At 53.1% G+C, this 14,258-nt stretch overlaps 5 protein-coding genes across 5 annotated transcripts; 2 read left to right on the forward strand and 3 right to left on the reverse strand.

The window, feature by feature from the left end:
- Positions 1 to 226: 226 nt before the first annotated feature.
- COCSUDRAFT_35786 (hypothetical protein) lies at positions 227 to 1,763 on the forward strand (the record flags this gene model as incomplete). The annotated part of the gene is made up of 7 exons (XM_005649897.1): positions 227 to 285; positions 403 to 520; positions 643 to 717; positions 832 to 961; positions 1,128 to 1,295; positions 1,400 to 1,515; positions 1,623 to 1,763. The coding sequence occupies 7 exons, from the start codon at positions 227 to 229 to the stop codon at positions 1,761 to 1,763; spliced, it is 807 nt and encodes a 268-aa protein (XP_005649954.1).
- Positions 1,764 to 2,078: 315 nt separating this feature from the next.
- On the reverse strand, positions 2,079 to 6,527 carry COCSUDRAFT_35787 (WD40 repeat-like protein; the record flags this gene model as incomplete). The annotated part of the gene is made up of 14 exons (XM_005649898.1): positions 2,079 to 2,313; positions 2,504 to 2,694; positions 2,924 to 3,039; positions 3,226 to 3,424; positions 3,698 to 3,923; positions 4,220 to 4,329; positions 4,572 to 4,731; positions 4,981 to 5,135; positions 5,376 to 5,562; positions 5,676 to 5,851; positions 5,959 to 6,033; positions 6,127 to 6,235; positions 6,319 to 6,404; positions 6,492 to 6,527. The coding sequence occupies 14 exons, from the start codon at positions 6,525 to 6,527 to the stop codon at positions 2,079 to 2,081; spliced, it is 2,061 nt and encodes a 686-aa protein (XP_005649955.1).
- Positions 6,528 to 6,815: 288 nt separating this feature from the next.
- COCSUDRAFT_65236 (hypothetical protein) lies at positions 6,816 to 8,746 on the forward strand. Its single transcript, XM_005649899.1, has 4 exons — positions 6,816 to 7,401; positions 7,517 to 7,542; positions 7,700 to 7,940; positions 8,180 to 8,746. Exons 1-4 carry the CDS (start codon positions 7,183 to 7,185, stop codon positions 8,354 to 8,356), a joined length of 663 nt encoding a protein of 220 aa, XP_005649956.1. The 5' UTR covers positions 6,816 to 7,182; the 3' UTR covers positions 8,357 to 8,746.
- Positions 8,747 to 9,189: 443 nt separating this feature from the next.
- On the reverse strand, positions 9,190 to 10,523 carry COCSUDRAFT_61632 (hypothetical protein; the record flags this gene model as incomplete). Its single annotated transcript, XM_005649900.1, has 4 exons — positions 9,190 to 9,331; positions 9,453 to 9,662; positions 10,236 to 10,387; positions 10,491 to 10,523. 4 exons carry the CDS (start codon positions 10,521 to 10,523, stop codon positions 9,190 to 9,192), a joined length of 537 nt encoding a protein of 178 aa, XP_005649957.1.
- A 1,982-nt stretch (positions 10,524 to 12,505) lies between these two features.
- On the reverse strand, positions 12,506 to 14,194 carry COCSUDRAFT_61633 (hypothetical protein; the record flags this gene model as incomplete). The annotated part of the gene is made up of 6 exons (XM_005649901.1): positions 12,506 to 12,727; positions 13,073 to 13,148; positions 13,260 to 13,390; positions 13,567 to 13,803; positions 13,937 to 14,069; positions 14,172 to 14,194. 6 exons carry the CDS (start codon positions 14,192 to 14,194, stop codon positions 12,506 to 12,508), a joined length of 822 nt encoding a protein of 273 aa, XP_005649958.1.
- Positions 14,195 to 14,258: the final 64 nt, after the last annotated feature.

Below are 14,258 nucleotides of genomic sequence, written 5' to 3' on the forward strand. Positions count from 1 at the left end.
GGTCGATCTTGATGGAAGAATTTGGAGCAAATAGTTGTGCCGATCAAGAGCAAGCACAATGTTGCATACTAATTTCAAGACTGGCAGGCAAGTCATTCTCGCAGATCTTACGCACACCAGAGCACAAGGTGTATTACAAAGTCACACAGGGCGCCGTCGTCCTCCTGCAGAGAGGTGCACCCCTTTGCCATTGCGAAGGCTGCCACCGCGTTGTGCTGCAGCAACTATGGCAGTCGACACTACTTCAGTAAGCGGGCGAATGGCTGAGCTGCGTGAACAGAAAAGGTGATCTGCACGTGCTTCAACTGTTGATTTTGCTGGCGCATGCTGATCGTCCATGCAAAGACCTCTGTCTATGTCAAGAATTTGAAAGTGAAACTTCAGACGTGTTGCGTTTTGCAGGGGAGCATTCATCCCGTTCATAACTGCTGGAGACCCAGATATTGAAACAACAGAGCAGGCTCTTCTAGCGCTTGACAGAGCTGGAGCTGATATTATAGAGCTGGGAGTGCCCTACTCGGTGAGTTCTCAAAAAAAGACGTGCAACCTGATTCCTATTGGCGCTTCCAATCTACCTAGATTTGCATGGCGTATTGACCCAGACAGTCAGCAATTGAGTATATATGTCGTGCCACGATGCAGGATCCGCTTGCAGATGGGCCTACAATCCAGGCGGCCAGCACACGCGCATTGGCTAGCGGCACCACACTTAAGAAGGTGATGAGCAGTGCTTGATGTCAAAGGATCAAATTTGTAGCCTCCTGCATGTTGTGATATTCAAGCATGCTTCTGCTGAAGTTTTGTGGTGAACTCAAAACTGCATGGGTGTAGGTCATAGACGTGGTGGGCAAAGTGTCGCCTCACATCACCGCGCCCATCGTACTGTTCACATACTACAACATCATCATGAGGCGCGGCCCTGAGAAGTTTTGCCAGGAGATCAAGGCTGCCGGGGCCGCAGGTGCACTCCAATGAACCAAAGCAACTTTTCCTGTCTGCTAGTATCCCAAACGAATTGTTAGGGTGCTTAGCCAATTGCGCTGTGCTGGCACTGGAGATAATTAGCAGTGTTTTCAAACAGCGGAGGAGGTGGCAGTCAGTCACTCAGCGCCTGGGACAAAGCGCAGGTCTGCTGGTGCCGGACATCCCCTTGGAGGAGACAGGGCCGATCCGGGAGGTGGCCACGGCGGCAGGACTGGAGCTGGTGCTGCTGACAACGCCCACCACTCCCCAGCCGCGCATGGAAGCCATAGCCAAGGCCTCCCAGGGCTTTGTCTATCTTGTGTCAGTGACAGGTGGGCTCTTTCCGTACCATTAGTGCTGCTGCAGACTACCATGCGTGCTGTGGAGGTTTGTGTTGCACGTAAAGCAGATGCAAATGACAGCTGGCTTGCTGCAGGTGTGACTGGACAGCGGGTATCCATGGAATCGCGCGTGGAGGGCTTGATCGAGCAGTTGCATCAGATCACAGACAAGTCGGTGGCTGTGGGCTTTGGCGTTTCAGGCCCAGAGCAGGTGTGTGTTCAGATCTGTAGAATCATGATGTCTGATCAACAGTGGCCATGAATGTCCTTGCAGGGCCATTGGTCAAGATGTGAAGGAGCTGAGTGGTTTTTCTGCAGGCTCGGCAAATCATGGCATGGGGCTCGGAGGGTGTCATTGTCGGGAGCGCTTTGGTGAAGGCTCTTGGAGAAGCGCCCAGTGCCAAGGAAGGCTTGGAACGGATGGAAGCACTTGCGCGCAGCATCAGAGAAGCCATTTGACATTGTGCACATGGGGAAGTTTGAGAAAATGTCATGGGAGCAAATGATCTGATCAAACTGAAATTCAAATGTGTAAGGATGCCATAATATTTGGCAGGGAAATCAGCTAGTTCTAATTTGCTGGGGTGTGGAATGAGCTGCGTTGCAGTCATGCAAGCAACAGCAATGTGGCTTCCTGCTGAAGCCGAAAATACGTGCACTGTCAGTATTACACTGTTCAGCAGAGGAATTCAATGATATCAGATCAATCATGTCACATCAAATTCAATACAATATGTCACGTGAACGCATCATGCAATGCATGGACAGCCCTGCCTAATGCCTGCCACGCTTTCTGCCACCGCCGCCCCTTCCACGGCCGCCGCGGCCGCCTCTTGAGGGCTTCTCACCAAAAAATTTGGCACCTGCATCGCCGAATCCCCCCTGCCTCCCTCTGCCTCTCCCTTCGCCTCGGCCTCTCCCTTCGCCTCGGCCCCTCCCTTCACCTCGGCCCCGCCCGCCCCGTCCGCTAGACTTTGGTGTGAAGGTCAGCTCGCGCTGCCCGCCGACCCTGCGAGCCACCCGTTATCATGATCAGTGCCTGCGCCTGATTTGTACTTGGCATGAGCAGTGTGCACCGGGTCAGTGTGATCATCCTGAGCCCAAGAAGCTCCAAGATCCCATTCAGAAAAATTCAGATCAATACACTGCAGAGTGAAATGAGGATGCCGCTGTGGGCAGCGCAATAAGAAGTGGCCCACCTCTGTCGGCCGGGGGCGCCAGCATTGCCGGCAGCAGCCAGCCGATCCGCAAGGGGCAACGATTGCACTCCTGCAAGGGACTCGCGGGCCTTGAAAGCCGCCGCAGCAGCCTCGTTCTTTGCCGCATACAACCGGGGACCCTTGCCCCTGCCGCTGCTCTCTGCTCTGCTTCCGGCCTCGCGCCGCCGCTTCTGCATGACACAAGCCAGTTCAATGCCCAATCTATTAGGTCCAAGTGGCATGCACTGAAGCTGCACCACAAGTCTCATCAGAATCCTCTTCGAGTCCTTCAGACAATCAGCTGCCACAGACATGTCATGGCATCAGCATAGCTAATAATGACACATAAAATCTATTCCAGGGAACTCCGGCCAGTGAGATCTTGCGCACCTGCTGTTGTCTGTCTTCATCTTCTGAGACCTCCTCCATACTGCTGGCATCACCCTCCCTGTCATCCTCCTCCTCGCTCTCCTCTCCCTCGCTGCCCAGCTCCTCAAAGTGCTCTTTGAGAAGCTGCTTCTGCCGATGGTTGGCGTCTGCAAACCCAGCATTTCAACATTTACATACTTACCCCCATGCACTCTAAACACAAGGATGTCTGCATATGCATGGCTGATATTAGCAATATTATACGTTGTTCCTGCCATAGGCAAGCTTCGTCTATGGCAAAGCAGACCTGGGCAACTGTTCATGAAAGAATAGTTTGACAGAGGAGGGCTCACCGGCATTGGGATGGAGTGCCTTGTACTCCTCAGACTGCTCATCAATCGTGAACGCCCTGTCCTCAAACAGCGACTTAAACCGGTCGTCCGCCAGGAGGTCCGAGGCCGGCTTCTTGGCGCGCTTGCCGGCGGCAGCCTCGCCCTCCTCCTCTGCCTCATGCTGCGACGCCAACACCTTGGCTGCCAGGCTGGCATTCACCTGGATGCACACCTTGTGGTATCAGCCAAACTCCCATGCTTACTCGGTCCCTTCACTGGGCCAGCAAGTCTTCTCAAAAGGGCCGGCTCTCACTGGAGCATGCGATAGAAAAAGACCGCATCCGGCACCAGTCTTGCGAATCAGCTGCAGGTTCACTGCTGCAATTCATCGCAACTCCAGGCTATCCTTCAGCGAGGGGAAGTTTTGGGCATGTTTGGACTCCTCCAGCCTGAGACATTGGAATGCGGATAAATAGCAGGGGGAGGGGGGCACCTTGGGGAGCTTGCGCACGAGGCCGATGCGCGACTGGCGCTCGGCCTCGAGCTTCTTGGAGATGCGCTGCTGGCGGTAGTCCTCGTAGGAGGTGGGCTGCGCGACGGCGCGCGCCTTGTTCCACAGGCGGTTGTGCAGGAAGTAGCCGTGCATGAACGCGCGCAGCAGCGGCGTGCCCACCAGGTGCCCCAGCCCCAGCTTGTCCAGCTCCGCCCGCGTCACAAACCTGCGCCGTATTTCTCCTGTCATTATTCTTCGCTGCCTGTCTCTGCCTCTCTTGCATGCTGGCGGCGCACACACCCCTGCCTTCCTGCCCAAACTCTTCATGCCCAAATTCTCCGTGCCACCACAAGGTCCTGACGGTTGAGCATGTCTCAAAGATGTGCGCAATCCGCCTTCCTAGCGTGCCACAGGAAGGGCAAAACTTGCGGCGGAGGATGGAGATACCTGCACACCCCTGCATGCGCATGAATTTCTTATAGAAGAAGGGAGCTGAGGGTCATTGTTCTGTTCTCTCATCACCTGTAATCGTCGTATAGCGTGGGCGTGGCGCTCTCCTCTAGCTCCTCTGTGAGGCCCTCCAGGAAGCTGCACCACCTGGGAGCCGGCCCCAGCGATGGCACAAAGTACGCCTGCGCAAAATTGAGACACCATCCGGTCACATGAGAACCCCGAACTTCCTTTCTCCACATTCGATATCCACGCTGACATCCTGGTCATCCCATGATGGACATGCCCCAGCCGGCTCCATGCAACAGTAAACAATGCTTGAAAAAACAAACATGCATCAGAAGCACCGGTAACGCAAAGCAGATCATTGCGCGTCTACCAGTTAAGCATCATTCTCATGTGGGGGGTCACAGGGGCGCCGTGCCTGTATGCGGGGGGCGTCCATGCCGAGCATGATCAGGCCCGAGTCCCTCCAGTGCAGCACATCGTTGATGCCCGGCTCCTGCGGCTGCAGGTTGGTGAAGGTGTCCCCCGACGCGGCGTCCCACAGCTTCACAATGTGCTTGTCCGCGCTGATCACCTTCCTCGTCGACCCGCCTGCAACCTCACCCAGTCTTTTAGCTCAATGCCCCAGTGCCGGCACCAAGCTTCTGCAAATCCCTGGGAATTACACCTTCAGGCTGAATTATATCATGAGCTGCAAGTCCTGTTGGTGCAGTCCCATGCATGCCGGATGCGCTGTCCTAAGATTCGTCCAGATGTTCATGGTTCTAGTACTGCAATTATTTTGAGAAGGGAGTGCCGTGCCTGCAATGCTGTCGATGGTGTGGAACTTGATGTCCCTGATGGGTGCCCCATACATGTGGTCCTTGACAATGCTGGGCCGCGAGGCGCGCAGGTCGAACAGGGCCACCAGGCCGTTGGAGGTGCCCACCGCGCACTGCAACCCGCCGTCGTCAAAGCGCAGCGCCGTCAACCCCTCCCCGGCCTGGAATGCCAAGGAAAATGCTGTTTATGGAATTTTATATCCCAGGAATCTCAACAGCCATCCCAGCACAGTCCTTTGGAAAGTAGCATTATCCCTGCAACAATGAGTGTGCCAAGGAGAATTTCTAAAATTTCGTGCTTTGCTCAGGCCCTTTGAGCAGCTATAGCATGCTGCATGCAGATTACTAATGCGGTTATGATGAAGGAAGAGAAAGTACGGATGCTTAGAAGGGAGTCGCACCGCGCCGGCGGCAGCAGCAGCGTCAATGACCCCGGCCGAGCGGCGCTGGCGCAGGTCGAAGCACTCCAGCTTCCCGTCCTCGCCGGCGGCCGCGAACAGGCCATGCGCCGGGCTGACGGCACACGCATTCACGGCTGGCGACTGGCTCGGCAGGGGCGTCAGGAAGCACCCCTCCGACAGATTCAGCCTGCACATTTGCCACAGTGCAGAGCGCATCAGGCTTAGAGGCCTACTGGCTCACTTTCCCCAATAATTCTTCTGCTGGCAGGACTGGAGAATGGGCGTGCCAGATGGGCTCACCTGTGTATTTCAGGGGCTGATCCGGCAATAAGGAGGTCAGCAGACTCTGGTGCATAGGCCAGATCGCGGCCGAAGCAGGGCACGCGCGTTTTGAAGTGCGCCCCATAGCGTGCATGCAGGTGCACTGAGCGATCCGCGCACAGGAACGCCGCTTTGCTGTAGTCCTCTGACAAGAGCTGCAAAGCAAGCAAATGCCAATGAGGCCCACCATCTCCTTCCAGGGCTTGCCTCGAAAGACTGGGGCATCCCAGAACAGTGGTTTCTGAGCATGACAGATGCGTGCCTGGAAGTCCACAATCTCAGCATCAAAGTGGCGCTCGAATTTCATGGAGAGCTGGCCAAGCTCGTACACACGGACCTGTGTGGCACAAGAACGTTTGAGTGAGACTGACAGTATCACAACACCATGCATGCATGAGACGTTGGCTCTGGGCACTCATCAAAGCCGTACCCGTGGTGGGTGGATGCCAGTGGCGAACAGGTACTGGCCATCTGGGGTCAGCTTGAGGCGGTGGCAAGCTGCTGGGAACTCCAGATCCTGGATGAGCTCGATCCTCCGCCTGAGACATGCACTTTGGTCAGCTCGATCTGGGTCACAGCAGCCACCTCTTCACCAGGCACCAGTGCTGCAAACCTTCCGTACCTGTACTCTTCATCTTTGCGAAGGCTCTTCTTCTTCTTCTCCGACACCCATTGTGGCAGTGTCTTGCTGCTGGTGACGTTGTATACCTGTGAGCAAACAGGCACTCAAAGGATGTGAATAGGTGCATGTGTTGATGCTTGCGACAGTGCAAAGCTGTATAGACAACCAACTACCTTTACTCCATCTGGAGCCGAAACCTTCATGGACATGTTGGCGCAGTCTTCAGTATTCTCACAAGACTAGTTATTCATAAGAGCGATCGAAGTTGCAGAAGATACGCAGAACGGCAAGGATGCCACATCAAGCATTCTATTTGCAGCATATTAATGCAAATGATCATGCAGTGTATTGCTTCTTTCCATCACAACGCTAAATCGAACATCAGGAAAACTCCGAAACTGTCGGCAGAAACCAAAGATTATGCCCTGCCCTTTTTGGTGCATCTTTTGAGCGCGAGCTTGTTCTTGATGTTCAGCCTTATCTCGTAGGAGTTGAAAGTTACAATAATTACGGAGCTTGGATTTCATTTGGGTGTTTCTGAAGTTTCTGATCCCTTAAATGCTGGAAAATATCGTACTTCGAAATTTCTTGAGTTCCGGCATTTGTTGATCTGACGCAGTAGACTCCCTGATAAGATCCCCTTTTCTGTGAAGGCACCTCGAGATGCCGTGTTGACTTAATTTGAGGGTGTTGTAGGAATGTCACACTAAGCCAAATGCTTTAAAGCATATTACTGAAGTTAGGTGTTTTTTCTTGGACCCATTGGTTCACGAGCCTGTTACCCCTAAAGATCCATGATCCGTAGCTTTGCAGTAACATGGGAAGTTTGAGCTCTCAGAATCCAGAAAGTGAGCAAGGGGCGTCATGTTTGTGAGTCTGTGGGTCTTTTACTTGGATAGTCTCATCAGCCACCCCCTGCTGACCAAATGCTGCACCTCCGCTGTTGGCTTCATGATTGGCGACAGCATAGCTCAGATACTCAGTCGAGACCCCCATAGCATTGTGCGGACACTCCGATTTGTGACCATAGGATTTTTCATGCATGCCCCTGTCGCTGACGCTTGGTTCACCTATTTGGAAAAGGTGCGCCTTCATGATTGTGCATACCTTTGTCATTTGCTGCTACTGTGAGAGCTGAACCTTTTCCAGGCTCGAATCACCTGTGATTTCACATGCATGTGGGATGTGCTTGTGCCAGGCCGTCTACGCGGAGACTCCAGCAAGGTGCTTCGCTACCTAAAACAGAGCACCTAGCTGCATATTAGCCTGCATTTCGATGATAGTGGGATCTCACCTGTTGTGTGTATACTGATATGCTTGACACTGATTTTGTGATTTGTGATGTAAGTGGGTGCTGACCTGATGTGTCTACGCTGATCAGCACGCGAGCAGTGCTGGCCAAGATGGCGCTTGACCAGTTCCTGATGGCACCTGTCTTCCTGGTGGCCTTTTTCTTCGCCACCAAGACACTGGAGGGGCAGCCGCACAAGCTGCTGGAGACCCTTCGCGGAACTTACATTCGCACTCTGCTTCTGGGCTACCTGATCTGGCCGCTCGCGCACATCATCAATTTCAAATTCGTCCCCAATGATCTGCGCATACTCTACGTCAACTTTGTACAGGTGGGCATTTTCCTCTAAGGTTGAGTGTGCTTGCAGTGTCACTTCCTGCAGGCTCGCAGATGGAATACCTTGTTCTTGAAGCAAGTAGGCAAGGCCTGGATATATGGATATGGTTCAGCTGGGATGACCTCCACGCTGCAACTTGGATTCGATGTCCACTTTCAACAGGCTTACAAAAGTATTGGCCTGTACTTGATAGTAAAGGGATTGGTGTCTGACTGTGTGTGGCTGTGGTGCAGCTGGGCTGGAACGTTGTCCTGTGCCGGATGAGTGGCTCATCTGCAGTCAGGCAGCCGGAGCCTCGCAGGTACATCGAGAGGAAGGTGTCTCAGCACCTGAGAGGCATTGAGATTGTGGAGAAGCGCAAGTCCCTGCCCCGCCTGACCACTTCAGCGTTCCGGGGCAGCACTCCCTGATCATTGGCACAGCTTCTGTTCCATGCTGCATGCAGTCATGAAACCATATGGAATATTACTTTAGATGATGGTGCTGCATGAAAGGTCACTCGATATCTTGAACCTTCAGTCTTTCTATACTGTATGATCAAGCGGCGGAAATCCTGACCAAGCCGTTTCCAGCTAGGCGCTAGTAGATTCTGTAGGTCATGTGTTGTCATAGATGTCACGCAGAGCAGCGTTCTTAGGTCACAGCACTTTTTTCTGCAGAGAATTGCCGGCACAAATTTCTAGTTCATTAAATATTCCATGGATTGCACAGCACATCTGTCTGGACTCGTGTTTAATATGAAAGAACAAACAAAATTGATTGTACTTGAATTATTTGCCATGTAAGCATGATTACGTAACAATCGCAGTGTTGTTCAGTGAGTGCATGTTTTGACAGTTCACGCCACAGTCTCTTCCAGATCCCATACATGACAGAACTTCTTTGAAATGGCAAATCAAAGCCAGCAGGAAAGACAACAATCCCCCAAAACATAGCAGTGGGTCAAAAAGCCCGCACAAGGTTCATCAATCCTTTCAAGGAGCTCAGCTTCTGAGGCAGCCCCTTTATGCATGCTGCATGCCACATCACCCAGTCCTTCCCAGCCTCCTCAGGGAGGTTCTTTGAATTCCGCCACACTGTCTCACTGTCCCTGCTCTCAGAGCATCCATTTGGAAATCTGCACACAGCATGCAGTATCTCAACGCCTCAGAATCCAGTGCTGCACAGACAAAACCATGTGGACCATGATAGTTGCACTTGCAGTAGGGAGCAGCAAGTTCCTTGGATGGTGTGAGGAGGAAGCTCACTGCTGGGTGGGCAGATAGGAGACCCGCAGCTGTGTCGGGTAGCTGCTCTGAGTCATGGCCCACGCCATGGGAAACATTGAGGAAGGCCCAACATTGCCCCCTTCCCTCCCAAGGCCCACCCAAGATTTCACCAATGCCCTGCAAGAAACACATCACAATCAAGCACACCCAGCACATGGCACGGAGCACGCATTTCCTTTGCAACGCCAACGTTTTCACGTGTGACTGAGAAATGGCCTCCAATTTCCAGTTACGGTACCTTGTCGGCTCTGTGGCGCGCGCAAAGATGAGGCCGGCGCAGGGCTTCTGGGCAGGCGAGTCATCTGTGCTATTGGTGCTGTCCACTGTCATCAGGAAGTCTGACAGGTTGGGCTCCAGTGCGGCAAAAGGGTCCTTCAGCCACACCATGTCCACATCCGCCGCCAGCACATTGAAATTTTTCGCCAGCAGCTGCTGCAGAGCACCGATCCTGCAAGCCCCGGCTTCCAGTCAGACCTGATTGTCATGCCACAGACATATCGGCGCATGCATGCATGTCGACTTGTGTCCACGCTGTGTCATCTTCACCATCTCAGCGTGGAAAGAGTGCTTTGGGAGGCCATGCAATAGTGTAAGGAAAGCAAGTGGCCTCACTTTTGCCAGCCGGGAGAAAGAGGTGGCAAAGCGGGAGCCTGTGCAGTGCTCCTGGGAGCCTTTCTGCTGCTGGAGGCCCCTCCAGCAACTTCTTTGCTGCTCGTGTTCCTCCCACTTCCAATGTATCCCTCTGCGGTCAGGCTGCCGCGCCCCCTGTTTGGTGTCCCCCGTAATTCCAAGTCTTTCTCCTTGATTCCTTCCACTGAAAAGCTTTGAAAGCCCTTGTTTGGGCTGCCTCCCGAGCTGTTTGAAGCCCTGTGCAGCACCTTGACAATCGCATGTAATACAGCAGAAGACCTTGTCAACACAGAGGTCTACATGCAACCAAAACTGCCCCATTCTGCACTAGATGGTAGGGGGTGCTGCAAAAACTCCAGGGAGATAGGTGTGATTGGGCCAGAACACTCACGCAGCACTAAGGCGTTGGAACCAGGGCAAGCAGTGCGCATGCTTGGTCCTGCAGATCTGCAGGCCCTGGGCATCCGAGGCTAGCACCAGCACCCGTGGAACTAACCGCCGTGACACCTTCTGGAGCGACTCCAGAAATACTGGCAGCAGGATCTGCATGGCCACAGGCAATAAGTAAAGCACATCTGTAGCTAGGAGCTGCATGCCCACCAAAAGCAGAGGCTCGTGATGTTGAAATTTCTTCCCATCAGCGCACCTCTGCAGCCTCTGCATCCACAATTGTGGTCATGATCGAATGCTTTCCCCCCTTCTTGGATGCAGGTCCATTCCCTGCAACCTGTAAAACATGGCGAAGCAGTTTGAGCTTCATTACCAAAAGAGCGTCTATTGGAAGCTTGCATGTTCAAATATGGAGCATTGGGCGAACCTCTTGTAGCATCAAATCAACAGGACTGGTGGGTGTCGCTCTGTCAAGCCCTGCTAGCCTCTGCCGGTTGATGCTCCTGATCCTGGCGTTTGGGACCCCACTTTTGCTGCACCCAAAAGACTCCAGCAGTAAAAAATAAAGTTATAAGATTGTCAAGGCTGTACCATTCCATGCAACATCACAGTTAGAACAGATTGGCGGGCCAGACAACGACAACGTACCTCATTTTCGGGCGCATGAACGTGATCGAAGACAACACATTCAATCCTTGCCAATGTGTAATGCTATACGTAAAAAATAACGTGCACACCAACAGCAGAAGTGCAGCATTGCGTGCTTTCATATTGCTCAACTCGTCAATGCTCGATCTTGTTGTGACTTGAAGGTCATCTGAAACAAGGCGATCATGTTGTTTTCACGAGATCTATATCACAAATATCGCGCAGAAGTCGACATCCTTCAAAACCGATTGGATTTGTCTCGAGTACCGGCTTCGAGCTAGACAGTTCCCGAAATGCTAGGCACGTTCGGATGGCGGTGTTCCCTCATGGCATGGCCAATCAACCCCAAAAATTCGGTTTGGATAGGATGGTGCTGCATGCAAGTGGCTTGCACACCACCAGTGGCAGTCACTGCACTGTGCAAGCGGGTACTGAAAGCACACTGCCGCACTATGCCTTTTGCCAGTGCCCCAAGGGTACCTCCGGTGCCGCCGCGGGCCGGCCTCGGCACACTCGCAGTGTAAATCTCAAGTTGGCAACGTTGTGTACCTTTCTCTACTCTTGAAGGTCTAGCTAGCCACAGATTTACCATGAATAACTCACAATGAGTTTGGAGTGTGCACAGGTGACATGATGTGCTCATATAACGAATGCGCACACATGCGGCGGCACGTGCACCAGTGTCACTGTCATGACACTGGCAGTTGCCCAGAAACACCAGTGGCGTCATCATGATAAGCTAATTGAAACCTTGAAAGCTACATAGACTACAAGTGCTTGGCAACGCACACTACGTACAGCACTGGCAGCCATGCATGCTAGCACAGACTCAAATCTGTCCAAGTTGAAACCGCAGCGCCTTGCCTTCATCGAGGGTTCTATATCTGAGCTGCAAGGCAGTGTCACATCTTCCTAGACACTTTCCGCCAGGGCATACTTGTTGCCAACACATCAAACGAAAGGTACAGGGCTCATTTGAGACCTTGACCAAGATATCTTGAGGCCGCCTTGGGTACCTTGAATGCCACAGGCGGCCACCGCTGAGTGTCTTGATTTTAAAGCATGAAACAGATTTGGTATACAGGATCATGAGCACATTGTGCCCACTACGGCAACACAACACGCATTTGCTCTTGCAATGCGCAGATGCAAGAGCAAACTTGAGGGCTAGTAGCTGCTAAAAGCTAAGTGCCCAATCCGTTTCAAAGGCGGCAATCGGAAAGAAATCCTTCTTCATTGAGACACCGTGCGAAAATAATTCAGGATAATAATAGATGCAAATAGTAGTAGACACACCATATTCACCTTCTTGACCTTTGACTTGTCTGGTCTCAGCGCATCCTGGAAATCTCAACAGGTCTGTCGTCACATTTTTGTACCACCAGCCAGACACAGAGCTCACACACGGAATGACGAGATGAGCCACACAAAAGACCAGTGATGTTTGCAACTAGTTTGCAACCAGTTTGCAACCAGTTTGCAACGGCGTTGATGCTCAGTCATTCGCTTGCACCGATCGCAGCGCCTCAGCTCGAAGATCGGCCCTTGCAGGAGCAAAAAGTGGGGGTTTGCTCACGCGTCTGGCACTCTGGGCTGTGTGGGGCATCTGATGGGGGCTGCCATCTACATGGGCAAGGAGGGCAGCGGCACAGACAGCGGCAGCGTGTGCTGCCCAGATGCCATGCGCTTGCGGCTGTCTTCCAGCTCTGACAGGTTCCACAGGTCAGTCAGGGCCCGCTTGGTCTGCAGCTGCCAGGCCGGCGGGGGTGCGTCGTCCTCAATGTTTGGGTCTGGCCCCTGCGTCAGGCCGTGGTTGTCCACGCCTGATGACACCGCAACGCTGGCCTGCACAAGGCCCCGCCCATGGCCGTTGCCCTCCTCCCTGACTGAGGCTCCATGATGGGCCTCCAACGAGCTTGTCCTGTTCACGGCAGTTGTGCAAAGAGTTCAGAAAGCAGCGAGAACCAGGACTGCTGCCGCATGCGTGACATCACTAGTACTGTCGGCAAGCAACAGGAGCGTCCTGATCATGCCAATTGTGCAATTATTTCAGAAGCTTGGGAGACCCAGGAGTGCTGCTGCATGCATGACATCACAGTTGGAGGCAGGTAACAGGAGCAGGAGGGGTGCTGACATGTTTGATACTTCAGGGAGAGTGCTGGCTTGGCTGCTTATTGTCCTGAATGTGACGGCAGCGGAGCCCAACACATGCAGCTCCTTCTCCTGAGTGACGAGGGTCATCGTGTATTCAATCCCCGTCCGTTGCCTGCATTGCAAAAGTGCCCGAGTTCAGACACTGACCTCATCAACTTCGGATGACGGACATACCAATGTACAGATCATGATACGTCTAAAGGGACAGGTGGATGAGGGCCACCTGAGAAGATCCAATTGACCCTCTATCACGCCGAGAGTGTGCCCAATCACAGCGTTTCGTTGGTGCTTGTCAGCGATGAAACCCATCTCCCCGCTGTGTGCACCCACAAGTGGGCCCAGCAAGGCAGTGCCCTGAGTAGGAGCACCTACCATGCAAGCTGACACGTCCAAGGACGCTCTATTGGTAGAGGAGAAGCCCTGCAGGACACATTATCCATAAAGTGCTCTGTGGGAACACCTGTGCATGAAACCTTGCCAAGCCTTGACCCTCTCACACCTAGAATGCAGGAGGGGAGGCTCACACTTACCCACTGCAGGTCACTGCCTCCAGTTGCGTTGCTTGTTCTGATTCCCAAGTCTTGCGCCAGCTGCAGATTGCCTTCACTGCCATGACTCTGCAGGGGAACAGAGTACAGTGCATCTTGTCCTGGCAGCGTAGCTGCCGCGGCTGCTGATCGCAAGGCATTTGTGTCTGATATCTTTGTCTGCAGCCATCTCCTGACTTCTGAGGAGTTGACCCATGACAACATTCCAAAGAGGGGTGCCTGCAAGAAGCCACAGTCGCCCTTAGATACCTTGTACTGCAAATAAAGTTGCATCTTCACAACGCCCTATGTATGCTAAGGAAAAGCATTTGTTCATGAAGACAGGATGCAGCTCGACAGCAACACTGCTTACCGAGTTGTAGTTGTAATGGCCCCCAGAGCCCTTGATCTCTCTGCCTATGACGGCCAAGTCCTCGCTGCCATCCACCCTTTGCAGGTACCAGTAATTGGTGCGGAGTCCATCGTCCCCCTTGGACCGCTCATGCCTGGCAACAATCTGTGATCGTCAAGGTTCTGCGTTCAACGACCTGAGCATCGGTGCAAGAGAAACGATACAGATCTTGAACATGGAGAAAAATCATCCACACCTGAATCCTTTGTAGAGCACCATCGTGAATTAAGGAGTGGGTGCTCTTGGAGGCATCAAAGTGTTCTCTGTCATAGCATTGCGGCAG

The sequence above is a fragment of the Coccomyxa subellipsoidea genome (genome assembly GCF_000258705.1).
Source record: "Coccomyxa subellipsoidea C-169, whole genome shotgun sequence".
Classification (NCBI taxonomy): Eukaryota; Viridiplantae; Chlorophyta; class Trebouxiophyceae; family Coccomyxaceae; genus Coccomyxa; species Coccomyxa subellipsoidea.